General features: G+C 40.2%; 1 protein-coding gene across 3 annotated transcripts; it reads left to right on the plus strand.

Moving 5' to 3' along the window:
• Positions 1-292: 292 nt before the first annotated feature.
• Positions 293-12,165, plus strand: LOC146550920 (dystroglycan 1-like). Of its 3 annotated transcripts, none has more exons than XM_085259841.1 (3): positions 293-608; positions 6,665-7,231; positions 8,306-12,165. In XM_085259841.1, the coding sequence occupies exons 2-3, from the start codon at positions 6,809-6,811 to the stop codon at positions 10,610-10,612; spliced, it is 2,730 nt and encodes a 909-aa protein (XP_085115967.1). In that variant the 5' UTR covers positions 293-608; positions 6,665-6,808; the 3' UTR covers positions 10,613-12,165. The 3 variants fall into 3 exon arrangements, with proteins under 3 accessions (XP_085115967.1, XP_085115968.1, XP_085115969.1); XM_085259842.1 differs by having other exon boundaries at positions 293-450; XM_085259843.1 differs by lacking the exon at positions 293-608 and adding an exon at positions 609-732.
• The last annotated feature ends 8,538 nt before the right edge of the window (positions 12,166-20,703 follow it).

Here is a 20,703-nt window from a genome sequence, read left to right on the forward strand (position 1 = left end):
AATATATCACTTCAAGAGTGTTAGTTAAAAGGGTACATTCACGGCAGAACAAAAGTACAAGTGGGAATACCTGCACTTGCCTTTTTAATCATCATCAGAGAGGCACATTGTCATAAAAATAAAACAAAGCTCTGCAGGGAAATACTTGCCCTCACTGAAGTTTGCATCGCAAGCAACACTGTGAGGTTAGGTTACTGGGGAACTTGTGTTTTGCTGCATACTGTCCTGCATCACTTTATTCTGCGTTCACCTGCACGTCTCCAAATAAAAGGGAGGTGGAGTCACGCTGGTACACACGATCGGCCTCAACCTGTAGACCTGTGTAAGAGAAGGATAGAGCGAGGCAGCCGGGGAGGGGTAGTAACCGACATAATTACAACACAGAGCTGTGAAGTGTCTGTAGACTTACCAACCCAGAGGGGAGACATATGTTACCTTGACTGTGCCCAGGTACCCTATTCACACGATACTAGACTTTTTATTTTTTCCTCCCGTGGCGCTCAAAGGGAAGCGCATGTTTTATGGCATTTGAGAAGTCTTCGCTGCGCTCTCAGGGTAGAAGAGGAGACATTACGGCGCGAGTTAGCTAACGTTAGCTCGCTAACAAGGTCAGTTTGAATTTTGGGGTTCCGTTGCTTTTTCACGAGTGGCACTAAGAAAAACGTCTGCCTCTTCGTCTTTACTTAAATGGGCGCATTTTGTGGCACGAACTCCTCTCGGCCGACGAGGCAGGTAAAGAGCTATATTTGTCACCACTATACTCTACTGCTGTTAGCTTGTTAGTTAGCCCGTTCGGTGGCTACCAAACCTCGGTCCGGTTCTTCGATTTTAGTGTTTGTGAGTTGATGTATTCGGACGGTGGCTTATGGAGCGTGCTGCCATGCAGCCTAATTTTTGTCGTGTATGAGTTTGAGATTAGCGGCGTTTATTTTATTTTATATTTTCCGAGAGCGAGAGTCGGGCATCTGTGGTGAATGCCCCAGCAGCAGCTCGCTGCTCTGGTCCGCCTAGAATAGAACAGGTGCATCCCTGAGCTAGCGATGGACGGGCTCGGGATGGCACGCATCGCGGCTCCTCGATTATACGTTTACTGCAGTTTTAGAGGCTTGTATTGCAGTCAAGGTGGAGTTTATTTACTGCGGGTTGCCAAATGGTTTATCAAGGTTGAACGTCGTAAGCGGCGTTGTCATTTACAAAGGCCTCGTCTACCGAGCCCGACGGAAACGGGGCAAAGGAAACGGGGCCCGGTAGCCAACGTTTAGTTACTTAGCTGACACTACCTCCAGGGCAATAACTGGCTACCCAAAATTACTAACAATCCTATAAACATGTAAATTAGGTGTTTTTAACTAAACACACACACACAAATAAAAAATAAACGACCGCAGTATATGCATCTGTTACATCGCTAATTTCCTTTTAGCCTGAGTGTTTTTTTTTCCTCTTCTTTTTCTTTCTATTAAAGCTGGGTGAATATCGAATTTTGACGTTATACCAGCTCGTTAGCTTCGCTTTAACCTTGCTTTGCGGGTTGTAACCTCACAAACATCAGTAGTCTCGGCCATAAATGAATTCTCACGACTGAAGGAAAATTAATCAGTAACCTAGATCTGAACAAGGACCAATTTCCAGATTAAAATATATTTGGCTAGTTGCTGTTTTTCTCCTGAAACTCCACTGCGTCTTTGTGCATTACAGAGCTGTGAATTCATTTACAGAAAAAAAAGAAGTGTGATTTGACTTCCTGCGTTTGACAGCATACAGTAGTTTTTCCTGTAGCGTTAAACGAGCTGCTCGCAGGTCACCACGGCAGGTTACACTTTGACTCAGTCAAGGCCGATTTTGTGTTTTCTTTCCACATTATTTCATTACTTTGTTGAACAGAGTGGAGGGCAACACAAGGGAAACATCCAACTGCAAAGCAAGCTTGTCTTGTGGATATGTTTGTTATTCAGCTCATGCACTATCTAGAGGCTGCTGGATGTGGTACGTCAATTCAATTGGCCCAGAGTGCCACTGTGCATCGGAGCCCTAATTATTTTTGATGGTTTTCAAGTTTTAACTACTGTTGAACTGCAGACTGCATGGATACCACGGCTGTTAAACGGTGTCGTCGCCCCACTAGTGTGGGCCTCAATGTGAAATGGGCAGAAATCACCCACGCTCAAGTCTGTGTCATTGCTTTGTTTACCATAGATTTTTTAAAAAAAAGGCTTTATCATAGAAATGGGGAGGTTTTGATGTTTTCAAGCATTTATACAGTTGTCATAGGAACATGATTTGTTGTAGCATATGTATTTGGCTCCACTATGTGTATAAAACAGAACAATTTAATGAGGTTTGGGTTAATGCTGGGGTTTTGAAAGTATCCTTTAAATATTTTAAGGAGTGCTATGTAACTCGGCCTCAGTGCTGCTACAAAGAAAATATGACAGTAACAATGGTGCATAATTATACTCTTTTATGTGCAATGGGAAAGGTAATTAAGCCAGAATAGGTTTTATTTTCTTTTTGAATGAGTGCTTTGATGAAGAACACTTTAGTTTATTTTTGATATATTTAATGATTTGAACACCAGAGAGACCCAGACTTCATGAGTAATCTCTTTATAAAACAATGTTTAGATTGCTGGGCTTTTCCTGAAATGACACATCCTAATTAGTCCTGAGGATTATTCATCTTAAACACACCCTGTTATGCAGACGTTTGAATTTTAAAGCCGTTTAGTTGTTCATTTGAACAGCGTGTTGGAACACTACAAATGCACATTGATTTGAAACGTTTAATGTTTCTTAATGAGATGTCGTTTGACTTTTATTTAAAACTTCCTACATACTGAACGTGATTAAAATCTAGGTCACACTGTGGAGAGCTTACTTTGATGCTCAGATGTTGCCTACCCCCCCCCCCCCCATTTGTGTGTGGCAGCAGCCTGAGGTGTGGTGCTCAGTCTAAATAAGGCTTATGGGTGTAAACTGTTTTCATGGTAATGTTTGTGTTTTACATTTTGAACACAGATGGATACACGGCTCAAGCAGTACCTTTTGTCTTTACACTCAGCCTGCATGTTGCAGTCAATTCAAGATGTATGTGTGTTAAAGAGACTGCCTGGGTTTGGAGTCAGAAGAGAACTGGGGGAGAGGGACAGGGGATTGAAATCCCACTGAAGTGACTCAGATAAAAATCCCAGATAAGCAACATGTTTCAACCTGGTTTATGTGTTAGGTGTGGTGTGACTCAGTACTCTTTTGCGGAGTAGGCGTCAAACTTCATATTTGAAGAACAAATCCATTGTGTTCCTTTTTTTTTTTCTTTTTTTTTTTTTTTTTTTTTTTAAACTAGTGTTTTAAAGTGCCTTTGTGTAAATATATTTTGTATATAAAATGCTCCTCCTCTGATATGTCTCTTCAGCAAGCTGGTGGGGGATACAGAATGTGAATTTTTCTTGTATATCATCATTTGCCCATCTGGCAGTGTAGTCATAACAGTCCAAATCAGAGTGAGATACAACATACCTGCAGTGGATTTTGATCTGTGATTTTGTTTTGTTTTGGGGTTGTGTTTTTTTTTTTTTTTGGTTATCTTATCTTAGACATTCATCCAACCGCATTTGGGAGACAGGGTAGTGATGCTTGTAACAGTCTAGACATGCAAGTTCAGCAACCTCAAATGTGACCAAATTTACATGTCAGTAAATTTATTACATTTAGGTTTGGAGTTTTGTTGTTGTTTTTTGTTCCATATATAAACCTAAAGCTTTCTGGTAATTGTAGTATATGTACTTGGAGTTGTTCATGTGTGGCTGTTTAGTGTCCTGATTAGTTGTCACATGGTATTAGCTCAAAACAAGCAAACAAAAATAGTCTTATATGTATCTATATATCTGTATAAATTGAGGGTTGTCCTCTCTTAGTCTCATTGGGGCATTGGTTGACTTGAAAACTACTGTAATGTGCACTTGTTGTAAAAAGAACTTGAACGATCTATATTTAAAACGTGGAACAGTAGTTGTTGGTTGTACCATTTTGACGGGTTAACAGGAAAAGGGTATTAATTTGCCACAAAAGTAATGACAATATTTCGAGCTACAAATTTTACAGTAATGTAAACTGTTATTTTCGTAATTGGCTTTTCTGAAGAACATGTTTTAGCTACTTAAAGCAAATCACTAAAATTAAAACATTTAATGTGTTTAGAATAATTTAGATCACAAAGGCAACATGGTATCTTTAGTCAAGTAAATATCCCATCCAAATGCCTTCTTAGTTGCAGTGTGATATTATAAACGTTATTAACACCTTAAAAAGAGGTGTTGGCTTAGGGATGTTCCAATTTTCTCCTCTTTTTCCTTTTTTTTTAAAAGCAGTGAAATGAGCAAATTGATAGAGGTCTGCAAATAATGTGCAGGATTTGCTGTTTCAGATTCCCTCTGAGATTCTGATCACTCCCACCTGCAACATTGCTTTCTATTGAAAACCTTCCAGTAGAGAAAATGCATCCATTCAGCTGTTTAATCAGCTGAGTTAGAATACACAAATTGCAAATAAGGCTTACTAAATGGGTGTAAGGAGTTTGGGGGGCGGGGGGGGATAACAGTAGGAACTAAGAATGGGTACAAATTTTAAAGGTTGTCTTATTTGCATAAAATTGATCAACCAGGTGTTTGAGTGTCAGTGATGTAGTAGCAAGTAACAGTTATTCTTAGGAACTATCCATCCATCCATCCTCTTCCACTTATCCTTTTCGGGGTGGGGGGTGAGCCTATCCTTGCTTTCTTAGGGCAAGAGGCAGGGTACACCTGGGCAGGTCGCCAATCTGTCTAACACACAGCCACAGACAACAATTCGCACTCATTCACACCTATGGGCAATTTAGAATTACCGATTAAACTAACCCCACTAACTGCATGCCTTTGAACTGTGGGAGGTAGCCGGAGAGATCCCACGCAAACACAGGGAGAACATGCAAACTCCACACTGAAAGACGCCAGCCTGATGGTGGAATTGAACTCAGGACCTTCTTGCTGTGAGCCAACAGTGCTAACCACCGTGCAACTATAATTTCTTTTTCTTTTCTTTTTTTCTTTTCCAAAGAGATTCAAGTTTAAATATGTTATAGATTGTCTTAATGCTTTTTAAAGGAGAGCGAGTAAGGGACACAATCAAATCTGAACATTAGAGTTATTGCTGCTGCATTTCAGTTTACAGGTACACCAGAGTTTCATGCATGGATGATTTCAGTAATGATTACTTTTCATTATGTTCATTAAATTTAATGGCTTATTGCAAAACAATAATGCACAGCCTGTGCTCCCACCAATGTAAAGTAAATACTTGTGTATATATTTTGTGATGTCTTGCTTCCTGTGAGTTTCCTTTCATTCATTTCCTTTCATTGCACGGCTGCCCTTTTTAGTTTTTATGCGCTTTCTTGTATGAATCATCCCGGTAATATTGTTTTTATTGTTAGTTTTTTCCAGACAGCATAAAGCATTGATAAATGAGCAATTTGTGTATTAACTGTTTTGTTTTTCTATGGCTTAGATTATACATAAAGGGATTCTAGTGAGGGACAAGTGTAGCCACTATTTGACAATATATTGGAGTGTGTCTGTTGACGTCATACGTTGTGCGAGTTAAGCATTAGGATTCTGGGCAAACGGCTGACCCTCCTGTGCCCATTTGAGTGTTACAGGATTGGGGTTGGCTAGGTCAGCGCAATGGAGACTCCCCAGGGCATCTAATTAAAATTTACAACAAAGACAAACAACCTTTGACACTCCATCATCTCATGAGACTCATTATAACTCAAAATGGCGTGGCATAGAAGTAAAGATCATTAGGTGATCAACTTTTTTTTTCTTTCTTTTTCTAATAATGTATTTAAAATGTATTAACATTATGTTACATTGTTATTGAACTTTTTTTTTTTTTTTTTAAAGAAGAATGCATTTGGGAACTTACCTGAATAATGTTGTGGCTCTAGATTACAGTGAGAAAGCTTAATACCGTTTCAAATCCTTTTCATTCACTAGGCCATGCATAATACTTGACAGTACTTGACTCCATGGTGAGCTGTAAATTAAGATGTCAGACATTTAATATATCAAAAAACAATTTAATAACTTAAAAATTGTTGCCATTTTACACCATAAACCACAGATTTAAAGTTGCATAGCTGCAATTTGCATATCAATAAAATAAGACAAATAGTGTTTTGAGGGTTCTTGGCAGAAAGTGAATTTTTTTTGGATTGGCAGATGTGTAATGTAATGGGCATTTGTGGTGGTTTGTCATTATGTATTAATTCTGGGTTCCTTCTTAGAAGCTGGGCTATGGACCAGTGACAGAGTGAGACATTGAGGTTTTTTTTCTGTTGCTGATTTAGCATTCTAAATAAATGGAAAAATGAAGTGTCATAGCAGATCCTTTTTATTTTCCACTGAGCAATTTTTCAGGACCCTCTACTGTGTAGTACATATATTTACACCAAGAATTATGGACATTAATATTAATTGGTAAACAAGTGCCAAAAAACCCCCACCATAATAGATGTCTGCAGAAACTACCACGCAACCTGTAATAATAGATGTATGTTTACACTGATGTTTTTATGTATGTTTCCACTTTGTTGCCCTCATTTTTTTTTCTTCTTTTCTATATAGCCAGATGTCATGGCTGTCTAGCAGGCTGCCAAAGATCTCTTCATGGATCACAGAGGACAACAAAGAGAAACCGTTGCATTTTCAAGCATAGCCAATCACTAAGGAATCTGACTGTCAAGCATATCATCAGTTTGACTTCAGTGCATGTGGCCTCTTCAGTTGTTCATAGACATCTGTTGGGCAGCCCAAAGGCCTATTGCTATGCACTATAAACGGAGAGACGTGAGCTGTGGGGATGCTGGGGGGAGCAGGCTTATTTCGTGCAGGACTATCCCTCTGATAATGGGGCTTCTGGCGACCCTGACTCAGGGCACAGTACCAGAACAGCAAGAGACACTTGTGGAGATGATATCTGTGGAACTAGAGGCATCCATGCAGTCCTCTGTGCTCTCTGAGCTCAACGCTGCAGCATCCTTAGTTGGTGAAGGGCCGCCCACAGCTGTCCCAGATTCCTCTGCAAAGAATGAGGGAGTGCACACCAGTATCCCTGACTCCTCAGCAACTGTGGGCCAGGTGTTCCAGTTGAAGGTACCACCAGGACGTGCCCATGCAGGCTGCAGTGTGCAGGTAAAAAAACCAGCAAAATCATTGAGATGAATCTAATGGTGATATATGTGGCAATTTATTAATTATAAATTAACATTTTAAAAAAAATCTTTCTCTGTGAAGAAAAGAACAATGTTGCTGTACAAATGGTAACAAAAATGGTCTATATTAATAAAGTTTGCATAGTAGATTTGAGCTCCTTTTATTTGTTGGAAAATACAACCATATTCCTCTTCAGTGTGGATGTAGTGTAGGAGAAAAAAAGACAACTGAATGTTAAGGGTCTCCCCCCCCCCCCCCCCCCCCCCCCCCCCGGTTAAAATTCATTCTTATACTAAACTAAATGAAAGCTATATAGAAAAGTGTGTTAAATTTTTGTTTTTTTCTGGGCCTCTAATGAAAGTATAACTGAACTTAAGTGTGGTTGAGGAAACAAAATTTAACACATTACCTATTTTTTGTTGTTCTGAGTCTTGTCTCTTTTTTTCGCCTTGAATTTCAGTTGGTGTGGAGATTTGTCTTATCCCATTTACCCTTCAGATTTGATCACTGTATCACTGCTGATTGAAGCTGACTTTGTTGCAATTTGTTCAAGTCAGACTTACGAATGAGATGAGATTATTATTGGCCCAAGTGGTGATGCAGAATGATATCCTGTCATACAGTAATAACTCAAAATGATGAGTGATGACTCACAGTTCTTATTATGAATAGACGCTCACTCGGCTTCCTGTTCATGTTTGGAAGGATTTGATAAACTGAACTGAATGACGGTCCCGTTTACTGGCAGCTCGTTCAATGTGAAATATAAAAAAAAAAAAAGATTCACATGTTTCCAGACAAGACTATGAATCTTCGAATTACTACTTCAAATATACTTGTCTGTCTTTGTTCTGTGTCATAGAATTTAATCTGCTAGTCAGACCAGGTAATTTTGATATTACTTGAATCCTTGTACATTTTCAAAGTCATTTGCAGCTACTTCTGATATGGAGCAGTCAATGAATGTGCTCAATTTTTATCTCAAAATTATCTTTGTTGTAAAAAAAAAAATGGTAATGACGTGTTTTGTTTTTTCCTGTTTCCCTCTTGAAGCTCACCGAGATGGGAAGGGAGACTTTACCCTCCTGGCTATACTGGGACAGAGAGAGCTGCATTCTCAGAGGTTTGGCTCTGGAGCAAGATAAAGGTGTATATCATATCATGGTGTCAGGTGAGGAGCAAAGTCAGAAGACTAGTAGCCAAGTATTCCCCAGTACAGTCTTCTCTATTGAAGTATACCCAGAAGAACGAGCTGATACTGAGCCACCCCTAATCACACTTCAGTCTGATATTGGTGGCCTGCAGCCTTTCACCTGTGGTTCTGAGGAGCCTGTCACTGTCCTTACTGTCATCTTGGATGCTGACTTGACAAAGATGGTTGCTGAACAGAGGGCCAGCTTACTGGGCAATATGAGGAAATTCTCTCATGTGCCACTGGAACACATGAGGGTGGTCCCTGTTGTCAACAACCGCTTATTTGACATGTCTGCTTTCATGGCTGGACCAGGAAATGCAAAGAAAGTGGTGGAAAACGGCGCCCTACTGTCATGGAAAGTTGGATGTGCTCTTGACCAGGGCAGCGTTCCTGACATTAGCAGTGTCCAATCCTCAGCAAAGGATGGGACTATGTCAGCTAGGCTGGGCTATCCAGTGGTTGGCTGGCACATTGTTAATAAAAAGCCCCAGGGAGTCAGACGGGTCAGGCGGCAGTTGTACAATACTCCTACTCCAGTGCCCTCCCTGCTTCCTCCAACTATTAACCAAGAGCCATATTCACGTGTTATTCCCACTCCAACATCACCCTCTATTGCCCCAGCAACTGATAATTCTGCTCCACCTGTCAGAGGCCCTTTGCCCCTTCCAGTCAAGCCTACCATGAGGGTCAGGGATCAGATAGCTCACACACCTGTCTTTGGACCTCCCCAACCCACCAGAATACTAGGAACTACAAGCACTATCCCCATTCAACCTACCATGACCCGGCCTACTTTTGTGGAAGCTACTGCAGTGCCAACACCACCAAGCACCACTAAAAAACCCAAGCCCTCTTCCACAAAAAAACCTAAGAAACCCAAAACCTCGACTCCACCTCCCCGAGAACCGAAGTCCACAACTCCTAAACCACCTAGGCGCACAACAGCTCTCTCTCTTGCTCCGGACTCTAATACAACTCCAGAGATCCGCAACCCCATTGATCAGGTGACTGCATGGGTGGGAACATACTTCGAGGTTAAGATTGCTGCTGATGCATTTTATGACCGAGAGGATGGTACTACTGATAAGCTGCGTTTGACTTTAAAGAAGACACCCAAAGAACCAGTAACTGAAACATCTTGGATCCAGTTCAACAGCACTATCCAGCTTTTGTATGGCCTTCCAGAGGAGCAACATGAGGGGAATCATGAGTATTTCATGTTAGCCACTGACAAAGGGGGGAAGAGTATCATGGATGCGTTTGAGGTTAGAGTCCATCGCTGGTCTAATAATAACAAACCTTCAGTAATGTTTGCTGCTCGTTTTCATGGTGACCCCAACACTTTAAGCAATGATGTGCATAAAAAGATTCTTTTGACTAAGAAGTTGGCTTATGCCCTGGGAGATCGGAACAGCAGCACAGTGACCTTAAGAAGCATCACTAGGGGCTCAATTGTTGTGGAATGGACCAATAACAGTCTCCAGCAGAGTCCTTGTCCAAAGGACCAGATCACAATTCTCAGCAACAGGATTGCTGATCCCCAAGGAACCCCTAAAGTGGTCTTTATCAAAGCCATGGAGCCTGAATTCAAACCCATTAACATCTCAGTTCGTGGCACCAATAAATGCCAACATTACACATTCATTCCACCAGGAGAGGTGCCAATGCCTGAGCTTCCTACAGCTACGCCTTCACCTGATCCAATTAAGGGCCCTGATGACGTTTACCTGCACACTGTCATTCCTGCTGTAGTAGTAGCTGCCCTGCTGCTCATCGCTGGAATCATTGCTATGGTTTGTTACCGCAAGAAGCGTAAGGGGAAGATGACCATAGAGGAGCAAGCAACTTTCATCAAGAAGGGCGTTCCAATAATATTTGCAGATGAGTTGGATGATTCAAAGTCACCACCGTCCTCCAGCATTCCTCTTATCCTCCAGGAGGAAAAGCCCCCACTTCCTCCTCCAGAATACCCAAACATGTCTGGCCCTCACAGCACCCTGCTAAACCAGGATCTGTTGGAGGAATATTCAGTTTATCAAGATGATGATCCTAATGCCCCACCTTACCAGCCTCCCCCACCATTTACTGTGCCCATAGAGGGCAAAGGCTCCCGCCCTAAGAACATGACCGCGTACAGGTCACCTCCTCCCTATGTGCCTCCCTAACGCACACCAGGGGCTTTGAGTTTTGAAAGCAGGTGCAATCTAGGGATGCTTGTCGAATTACTACAGGAGTAATTTTACATGTTTAATGAAATGGCTTTGACTTTATAGAGAAGCAGGCAACCATAATCATATATCTCACCAACATGGATAAGACAATACATCATACAATTCAACTACAGGCACAGGGCGAATGGATGAAAAACTGTTTAATTTTTCTTTGTCCTTCAGATCTGCTTTTGACTTCTTGCATATTTTTTTTTTTTTTTTTTTTTTTTTTTTCTGTTCTTGCCAAGAGGAGTCAATTTTATCTTCAATGATGTACTATTTCTATTGTATAGAAAATAATAAAGAAGCAGGAAAAAATGAAGCCCACAGGGCCATTGAGCAGATGTCACCATGACAACAGACTTGAGGCTCTTCCTCACAATGTTAATCTTTATGAGTTCTATATCACTCTTATCTGTCTTTTCGGCTAGGTTTACTAAGATTTTGCACCTGTTATTTCTAGAGGGGAATGAAATTCATAATGCCAAACTGAAAGCATGAAACATTTTATTTACACAAAAAATTAGTTTGTTTCTTAGACATGAGTCTTTCCCTGTTCTCTTCTATGCTTTTTGCCTCCCTCTCTACAATAACATGCAAATGTTGCACTTATGCAAATTCTTGTTAAACCTTGCACTATGTGTCTTGCGCAGAACCGAAAGCATTACGTGGTGGTCGAATGAGGAGGAGAGGGGAAAAAAAAATGTATCCTTGAACTCATTACATGACTGAAATTCCTCTGGTACTAGATCACAAAAGAACATTACACTGATCACGCCTGTTGTAGCTGTAGCCTAATTAAGTTACAAAACAAATGATTTTATTTTTGTTCATCTGTGCCACTGAATCTGCCTGTGAGATGTCTGCGGTCACGAGGCAAACCTTGTAGGGATGCTGGAAAGATAACAAAGGGGCCATAGGAATGCTGTGCTTTCGAACAGTATGAGAAATGGAGACGTACCCGATGAGTTGGATCCACTGTCTTATATTCAGTTGGTTTTGTTGGTGTGGGGGCGGGTGGGTGTAAGAGTACTGTATTATCACTGCTCTGCCTCTAGGTGTTGCACTGTTATGCTTAGTGCACTGCCTGTTGTCAGTTCAGATGAGGCATGGGGACAAGGGGATGTACATAATTGTGTGCCTGTGAAATTAAACCACTCCATAATGTCAGTGTTTTATCAGTAAACCTAGTCGGGGGGAGGGGGCAGATTGGGAAATTATTTTATTTTTTAATTGTATGTCTAGATTTATGATCACAATCATAAAAAAAGACTTTATAGTTTGTGAGGGTATAAAATGTTTACCTGCCCATCACAAAAGAAATTCTCAATATGATGGGGGATCAAAGAAACCACTATAATATGTGAATTATGTACATTTCATATCTGATATCACCATAAGAAAAAATGGTTAAAAATCTAATGTTTTTACTGAGTTTTTGATACAGTCTTAAACTTGTTTTATGAAAATATATTAATAAAATGTAATACTATTTGTAAAGCCTCAAAGATGGTGTAAAGTCCCATTTATTTGAGAACATGGTGCAGCATTAAACATGTTTTCAATGATGATGTGTCTGTGTGTATTACAGGGGAGATAAACACAACTCGTGACAGAAACTAAAGACTAGTTCTTATATAGTGCTTTCTATATCTGAGTACTCTGAGAGCATGATACAATATGCCTCATTCACCCCTATTCATACAAGCACTTTTTTTCTTTCCATGCTTAAGTGCTTTCTGTCGAATATTCATACTCCGATGGATTCATCAGAGAGCAACTCTGGATTAGGATCTTGACCAAGGATATTTAGAATGCACCAACCTTCCGATTAGTAGATCAATTGTTTATATGTACTTTATTATTACACCTCTCTACTAGGTATTCAGCATTATTTTATTATTGACATAATGGCATAAAACAGTTACTGCAGTTTTGTCAGCTGCACATCCATGATGTTAAATTTCCCTTTCCACCGCATTCCAAAGCTACACTATTGGATTGCGATCTGGTGGCTCTGGAGACCTTTTGAGTACAGAGAACTCACTGTCTGATGATGATTGAGCTTTGTGACATAGTGTGTTATGCTGCTAGAAGCAGCAATCAAAAGATGGGTACACTGTGGCCATAAAGGGATGGAGATGCTCAGCAACAATACTCAGGTAGGCATTTAAACGATGCTCAATTGGTGCTAAGGGGCCCACAGTATGCGACGAAAACCCTCACATCATTACACCAACTGCAGCCTGAATCGTTCATACAAGGTGTGATGGTTCCATGCTTTTGTTGTTTATGCCAAATTCTGACCCACCATCCAAATGTCTCGGCATAAATTGGGACTCATTAGACCAGGCGACATTTTTCCAATCTTTTATTGTCCAGCTTACTTTAAAATGTTCCTTCAGTTTCCTGTTCTTAGCTGACAGGAGTGGCGCCCAGTGTTTAGCCCATCTCCTGTATTCAGAGATACTCTTCTGCGTACCTTGCAACAAATGGTTTGCCTTCCTGTCAGCTCAACACAGTCTGGGCATTCTCCCCTGACCTCTGGCATCAACAAGGCATTTTCTGTAAACCCCAGAGGTGTTTGTGCAGGAAAATCATAGTAGATCAGCAATTTCTGTATGTGTGTGTATTAGGGTATTATTCTGTCTTTCAACAACAGCTGAAAAAGTGTTCAGGTTGTTCTGAATATGTCTACATGACTGAATGCATTGAGTTGCTGTCATGATCAGTTGATCAGTTATGCTAATGAGCAGTTGAACAGGTATATTCAAACTGTTCAAACTGTCATTGATTTGCACGTAATCAGTGACAACTTTTCTGCAAATCTGTGCAAAGTCGAGCTTGAATTTGAGTCAGCGGAGTAGATAATGGTGCAGTCTTAAAATGTTGCCACATTCTTGACAGCGTTTACACAAGCATGCTACATTTGGCTCCTGTAGTTGGCTGGGTTTGCAGCATGAGCTATGCTCTCTTTGTTGTAATAAACCAAGCACACAGCAAGCAGCCCCTGCGAGACGGTGTGATATTTTAAGAAAAGGGCTCCCTTTCTGTGGCATTTCGGTGGGCAGTTTTCCTTTTTTTAGGCTCCATGCTCCTACGTCTCTTGGAGAAATATCAATAACAATGACTAATATCTGCTTTCAAATTCTTTTAGTATAGAGTTGTTGTTACAATGGCTTATTCAAAAAAGGTCAAAAACAGTTGACATGCTGCCGACCCATGCTGCTTTGGAAAACGTATATTTTCAAATTACAATACATGACATTTTGATTGGTTTTTGCGTAGTCCGAGAAAAATCATTAAACTGTGAATTGCTGTGAAACATCATGGCAGTGGTGTACACTTCAGGACCTATTTGATGTACTTTATATTCTGCTATTTCTTTAGATAGCATTACATAGAAAGAAAGACCGCTTTTATTTTTTTTAGAAAGGACTTATTCCCATAACTTGTTATACGTAAGTCATGTATCTGTAGCAGGTGAAGGTTTATGCAGAAAATGTCCATGAATTTCAAAAATTACATTATAAATTTCTTTGGCAGTTCTGTAATTATGCTCTCATTTGCTCAGTCTCACCAGTCTCTATTACACATAATTGATCATTATGAGGTGAATTATGTTACAAATTGAAGGTAATAATCATTTATCAGTTAGCCAACAACCATCTAACTGTGGGCGACTGATTCATTTACAGGAGATATTAGTGGCCAGCACTTAAAAGCTCTGTTTCCTCCAAGCACTAACTGTGTGATTGAACACTGCACAGATTAACCACAGCCCTGACAGGTGAAGTGTGTAACACTGATTAACTTATTTCAATGCAATGTTATGTTAGAAACTTGGCTTCTGGCACTAGCACAGTGGACGCTACTTACCTACCACCCACCTAAATACTGTTGCTTGCCAAGAGCTCTCCTTCAAGGCAAAACCACTGCCTGATGGCCAGACACTGCACCTCACAGCGCTAAATCGAAAACTGCTGAAGGATCATGACAGAGAGCCCAAGAAGTCCAAAATCCCCAGATTCTAATCGAAACAAGCTCCTACAGCATGCACCTCAGCAAGCCCGACGTTTTCGTGGATGAGGGGAGACCTACACAGTATTAGGCAGGTGATTTTTAATGTCGGGGGTGTCTTGTTTAAATATGAAGACATGGCACCTCCTCTTGCAGTAATATTAGCCAGATTTTTATTAACTTAAGAGCATTTGTACACCGTATGGATCATTAGATTGACCAAAAAAAAAGAGGTTTTAGGCCGTTAAGTGTCACCAGAAGGTCTTCAGTACACTTTAATTTATCTGACTTTTTTTTCTAATAGTTTTGAGAAGAAAGTCATGACCCCAAAATATATATATATATTCAGTGACACTCACTTTGTAGTATTTAGTTTTATCTGAATGTATTAAGAAAATCAATTCACTTGGGTGAATTTTCCCCTATTATTCATTTTGGCATTATGTCTTAAAGATTGCTCGGATATTTTTAATGACTTTCTAATGATGGGAATTTTAAAAACTGTTTACCAAACCATTAACACCTGCAGGATCGCCTCTGGCTTGCTTTGTTCAACACGACCAAAGATATGTCGCGTCTAGATATGCCGTTATGATAACACACCACTGTGTTGCTGAGCAGTAAGAGTCACAGTTTCTAATATCAGCAGCTCTGGAGTCGAGGAAAGGCACAGAGGACAAGAACAGTTGTTTGTATCTTTTCTTTTTCTTAAAAAGAAAGAACTCAAGCTGGACCTTGTTTGGTAAAATGAACAAATTTGCTAAACATGGTGAAGGACTTGAAACAAAGGGATAGCACGTTTGCTTTCTATTTATACTCCAGGTGAAGACTTACCTAATTGCTACAGCTGAGTGATTTGATTCTAGAAATGGAGCTGAGCTGATCAATAAATAGATGTAATAGTAGGGTACATCAGAATGTGGAGTTGAGGCTATTTTATACCCTGCCAATCTCTCACTTCATCAGCCTCCCCCACTGCACTCATTAATAATGTACCTGGAATGAAAGTTAATGTATGTGATGAAAAATGTATAAGCTCGTGAAAACTGAACTGACCTTTCAGTTGTTGATGTGTCTGATGCACTTTACTCGAAAACCTGCTGTTGCGGTTGCTTTGCAGCTCTTCACACAAAGCCACTAATCTCATTTATTTCTGAACTTTTCATTTCTAAAATGAGAGAGCCTGCAGCTGTAGATACAGATCAATACAAATACTTGACTTTATGCGTTTAGTTATTGAAATTCTTTCACGGGTATCGACGTACCCACATTAGATGTTTATGCAACTCAAGCTGTATCCGCTAATCAGAAATACTGTTTTGTAAGTGTGTTTATAATTCCTACCGTCATAACAATTTCTAATTACACCGGTAGCCATGCCAAGCCAGGCTGTTGCTCAGGAGGGTAATTATTTCCATTGCCCTGTATTATTGACACAAACTTTTCTCTTGATTAAAAAGGAAAAACTAATCAGTCATTGTATGTACCTTAGTGTTGAGGGGGCGGTAAGGCGATCTGCTACTAAGCACTGGAAGTAGCAGAGAGGGTATGATGGTGGGCAGCACCATGTGATATGGACGGCTTAGTAATAGGCCTCATTAGATGCCCAAAGCCCAAGAAATGTGGCACTCTGTTTCCCATTAGGAAGAAAGCACCATAATAAAAAACATAATAACGATGAAGGATAATTGTCAGCGAAACACAAGTTATATATTTCAAATGTTATTATTAGCAATCCATAAAAATGTCTTGCATATGACCATATTAAATCATGCAGAATGTGCTGCGGTTGGAGAGTATCTATAAGGAGAGGTAGACTTTAACCTCAGCATTCAAGGTACTAAAATATTAAAAATGCTGCCAAGCAAAACTAAACTGAACCAAAGCCAGATCTGCTAAAGCCAGAATGTGTTTATCATTCAAAGGACATAAAAACAAAATCAATGCTAGAAATAAAAATAAAACATTAAATGCATTTAAATTTTAAATGATACTGCTAGCTTAAATTGTGTAGCATCATTAGCAAAATAAACACATTTTTTACAGAAACTTGTAAGTACACGAGTAACTAGGAAGTTTATTTGATAAAATAATTCACTATAAACTTTGTACAACAGAAGAAGAGACTTCTTTTTACCTTTGGTTTTGTGGTGTAAATACACGGGCATCCTGCTAGCCTGAGTGCTAATTTGCTAACTCATGTCAACACTGGCTTTTTTTACTGCTAGTAGGTCACTTTGGTTATTATCTCCTCATATGAGCATTTTTTTTCCTTTTTCTTTTTCATCATAGATGGAAGCTTTTATGGTAAATATGAATAAAACATACTTCTTCTTAATGGAGATCTCTAATCAGTTATTTACATGGTAGGAACTCATGTCGCAGACATGGACAAGATGACCTTCTGAAGTTCAAACCAAACATCTTCCTTTTCGTTAACCTTTATTTAACAAGGTTAATCCCATATTTTTTCTTGGCACACTATGGGCCCCTTAGTACCGACTGAGCATCTTTACTGAGCATCGTTGCTAACCATGTTCATCCCTTTACGACCACAGTGACCACAGTGTACCCATCTGTAATGATCTGAGCTGATATGGTGCAGTATCTTGCTGGAAGCAGTCATCAGAAAAGCAGTTTCTTGAACTTGAATGAGTTCCCTGTACTCAAATGGCCTCCACAGCAACCAGATCTCAATCCAATAGAGCACCTTTGGAATGTGGCAGAACAAGAAATTTTCTTCATTGATGTGCAACCAACAAATCTGCAGAAACTGTGCGATGCTATCGTGCCAATATGCCCCCAAACCTCTGAGCAATGTTTCCAGCACCTTGTTGAATCTGTGCTACAAATAAGTCTAACAGAGCATGCATTTGGGTAGTTCAACACCATTTTCAACTTTATACACAGAATGTATTATTGTATGCATATATCATAGTATATTGCCAGGACCCAATCACCCAGAGAAGCATATTTTTACTTTCTTTTGTTTTTAAGCCATAACTAAATTGCACATAGGCCTATGAATTGGTTAACTGCACATAAAAGGACTGTTTTTCATTTTTGCTCTCACAAATGAGCATTGCTGTATACCACTGTGGTATTTTTAGGTTTTTGTATATTGTTTTTGGTATTTTGCATCACATTTTCTAGAAATTTTTCTCTTTTAGCGGCACATTAAAGTAATGAGGAGGAAGATTGGGGTTAGACAGATTGTATATTCGTAATAAAATTGAAAACTAAATATGCACCTAAGTATGGCACTGAAAATGATCGTGATGAATTCTTCATCTCAGGCCACAGCTTGCTCTCCCATCAGCAATGACTCCAGCACCATCTTGTGAAAGAATTAGGTAAGTCAATTTAAATGCTTTTTAACAGAGACACAATGAGCTTCTTTGCCCTTAGCACTGAACAGGAAGTCTCTTCAGAACTACTGCATTTTGTCATTTGTCAGTACTGGTTGCACAGGTCTTACATTTAGAGATGTGATGTGAGATATCTGAAGGCTTTTAAGACACGGGGGGAAAGCAAAGCTAGATGCTGCAGTATCAATAGATGGCAGTAGCATCACATCATGGCAAAGATACTGATTAATGCCCTTTGCATGAGATCATCACATCTTTTGTAGAGTAATAAAAGGTAGCCTCAAGCTGTGGCCAACTAAACACAAAAGTGCAATTATCATTAATCAGTTTCTGCATGTATAGACAGCAAGATCCTATTACAAGATATTTGTGTTTATTTCAATTCATTACCTTCCAGAAGGGTTACCATGGCATCACATGCTCAACAATGAAGGTATCATCGATGCATGTGATGCTATGTATTAAACAGTGCATCAGCAAAGAAGTGATCCTCGGTCAGTTCCCGGTGATAATAAAACGTGCCGGCTCTCTCTTGAGTCACACTTATAATTAGAAAATGAGATAAGTTGAGACAACTGTGAGACTCCATCATTCAGTCACAGATTTAGAAAGTGTAGAGTAATTGCATTTTGCTCCTTATCTCATAAATTGGATCCATTCCAGAGCTGGGGATGGAAATCCTCGTCTTCAGTCATGGAAGGAGCCCATTTGCGTCGAGGCTGTGGATTTTCAGAGGCATGACAAAGCTAAGAAGTTGGGAGACTTTCACAATCGACTCGGGGATGAAACATGACAGAATTCGCCTTGCACCGGCGTTAATGGTGAGCGCAGCCTTTTAAGCTGAGGCTTACTGCGGCAGCTGAGGGCGCGCGGCAGACACTTGTCGTGTGAGAGGTCACTTGAACCATTTATGCGGCGTTGCATTCCAAAGTAAAGGAGAAACAACAGCATTGAGGTCAGGTTAAATAACCCTTTGCTCTGTAATGTCATGTCGAGCCAACCTCCGCTTCACTTGAAAAGATCACAGCTGAAGCAACATGTTGTTTCGGCTCTAAATTATACACAACACAGCAGCAGGATCACTGTCAGTTTATGCACCGTGCCGCATGTCATTATACATGGTCCGGACAACACACAGCACATCAAAATAAAACATGAGGGTTTCTCAGTGTGTGGTTGCTGCTGTACACCATTTCTACCTTTTACAGGCATTGTGCAGTCTGCAAGGCTCATGTAAGCACAGGATGTTTGTGCACAGCTTTGGTCTTACTCCCTGCTGGCTTGATGGCCAGATGGGTCAGTGACAGTGTGGTCGGAGCTTGGCGGGCCCCTTCTGTTCGCTGTGAGGGTCCACTCATGGGATCAAAACCCCCGAGACCAGAATTCTAGAAACTGGATCACAAGGTAAATGGATTGCAAGCTGAGCTGAGACATGCAGTGCACACACATAACCCCACACAGTTACAATAAGGAATATGCACTGTCTCCTGAGTAGCAGAGCGGCTACGTGAACATATGCTTACACGTGTATGGCGTGTATAAGGATCTCCCACGATGAGACAGATCTGTCAGAGGACAGAATGTTTTACCCAGAGAAACAGAAAAATTAACTAAAGAAAATGTGATTTTATTTAATAAGCCAGAAGCAGACCTGATCTTTTATCATTCAAGGCAAGCTGTTCAGGAGGGTTAGATTGCCAAAGTGATATTTTTCTGGTCATGTCATGTGGAAATTTAGTCAAGTCATCTTCAACTGCTATTGCAGTCCATTAACTCCATTGTGAAGATACATAATTGATGCAGCCTTTGGGTAGAGTTTAATCAAATGGAGAGTTCTCCGCACTCCACCGCCAACTGAAAAATGAGACACACGATCCTCAGTGATGTAGTGCGTGAGGTAAGAGTATAAGTCACACTTTGAATTGATTTATAATCATTGCACTGTACACGTCCTGCACAATGCCCAAAGCAAAACATGTGGGTATAAGCTTTTAAAGTTGGATTCGTGTGTATTTATGTGCCCGAGACAGGATCAGCAGAAAGTGTATAAAAATGAAAGTATAACAGCCAGACAGCTGATTTTACTAATCTACTCCCAAACAAAAAGGAGCACCGTTTCATTTTTGTTTGATGTGGATTTTCTATCACTCTTCCCCAACTATTCATTTCCATCTTGGTATTTTGATTCTCTTTAGGCGTTTACTTTTCTTTGAAATAACAGTGATCTGTGTGGGATGTGGAAATGCATTGTTTATGCCATGCTCCCTGAAATCAAGGGCTTAGCTCTCTAGTTAAATTTCACACTCAGCCAGCACTTATCTCTGTCAGCTCCTGTTTGAGCCACAGATGATCTGCCTTGTTTTAAATGCTGTTGGCTTTTGTTTGTGTCCTGAACCTGAGCTGTGATTCAGTGGTAGAAATGTACTACTTTATTCTATACAAGTACACGCTCCTGAGAGTGTGCTACATCTTCCACGCAGCCAAGGCGGGAAACAAATATGCAACATATTCATAAGATCTATGCCAGCTCGCGTACGTCTTTTCTCCATGAATGCATTTTTGTGACAGGGGAAATTGGGGGAAAGTGGCAGATTAGCGCACCTACTCAGCTGCAAATTCTGAAGAGCATTCGTCTCACTCAGCCATGCTAATAACACA

Source organism: Mchenga conophoros, linkage group LG20 (assembly GCF_057382185.1).
Source record: "Mchenga conophoros isolate Kocher_MC1m ecotype Shallow Benthic linkage group LG20, M_conophoros_male_GT1.1, whole genome shotgun sequence".
NCBI lineage: Eukaryota > Metazoa > Chordata > Actinopteri > Cichliformes > Cichlidae > Mchenga > Mchenga conophoros.

Coding starts and splice junctions, on each gene's coding strand:
- LOC146550920 (XM_085259841.1), top strand. CDS start 6,809: ATGTGGCCTCTTCAGTTGTTCATAGACATCTGTTGGGCAGCCCAAAGG. Junction 7,232..8,305: donor ATGCAGGCTGCAGTGTGCAG/GTAAAAAAACCA, acceptor TCCCTCTTGAAG/CTCACCGAGATGGGAAGGGA.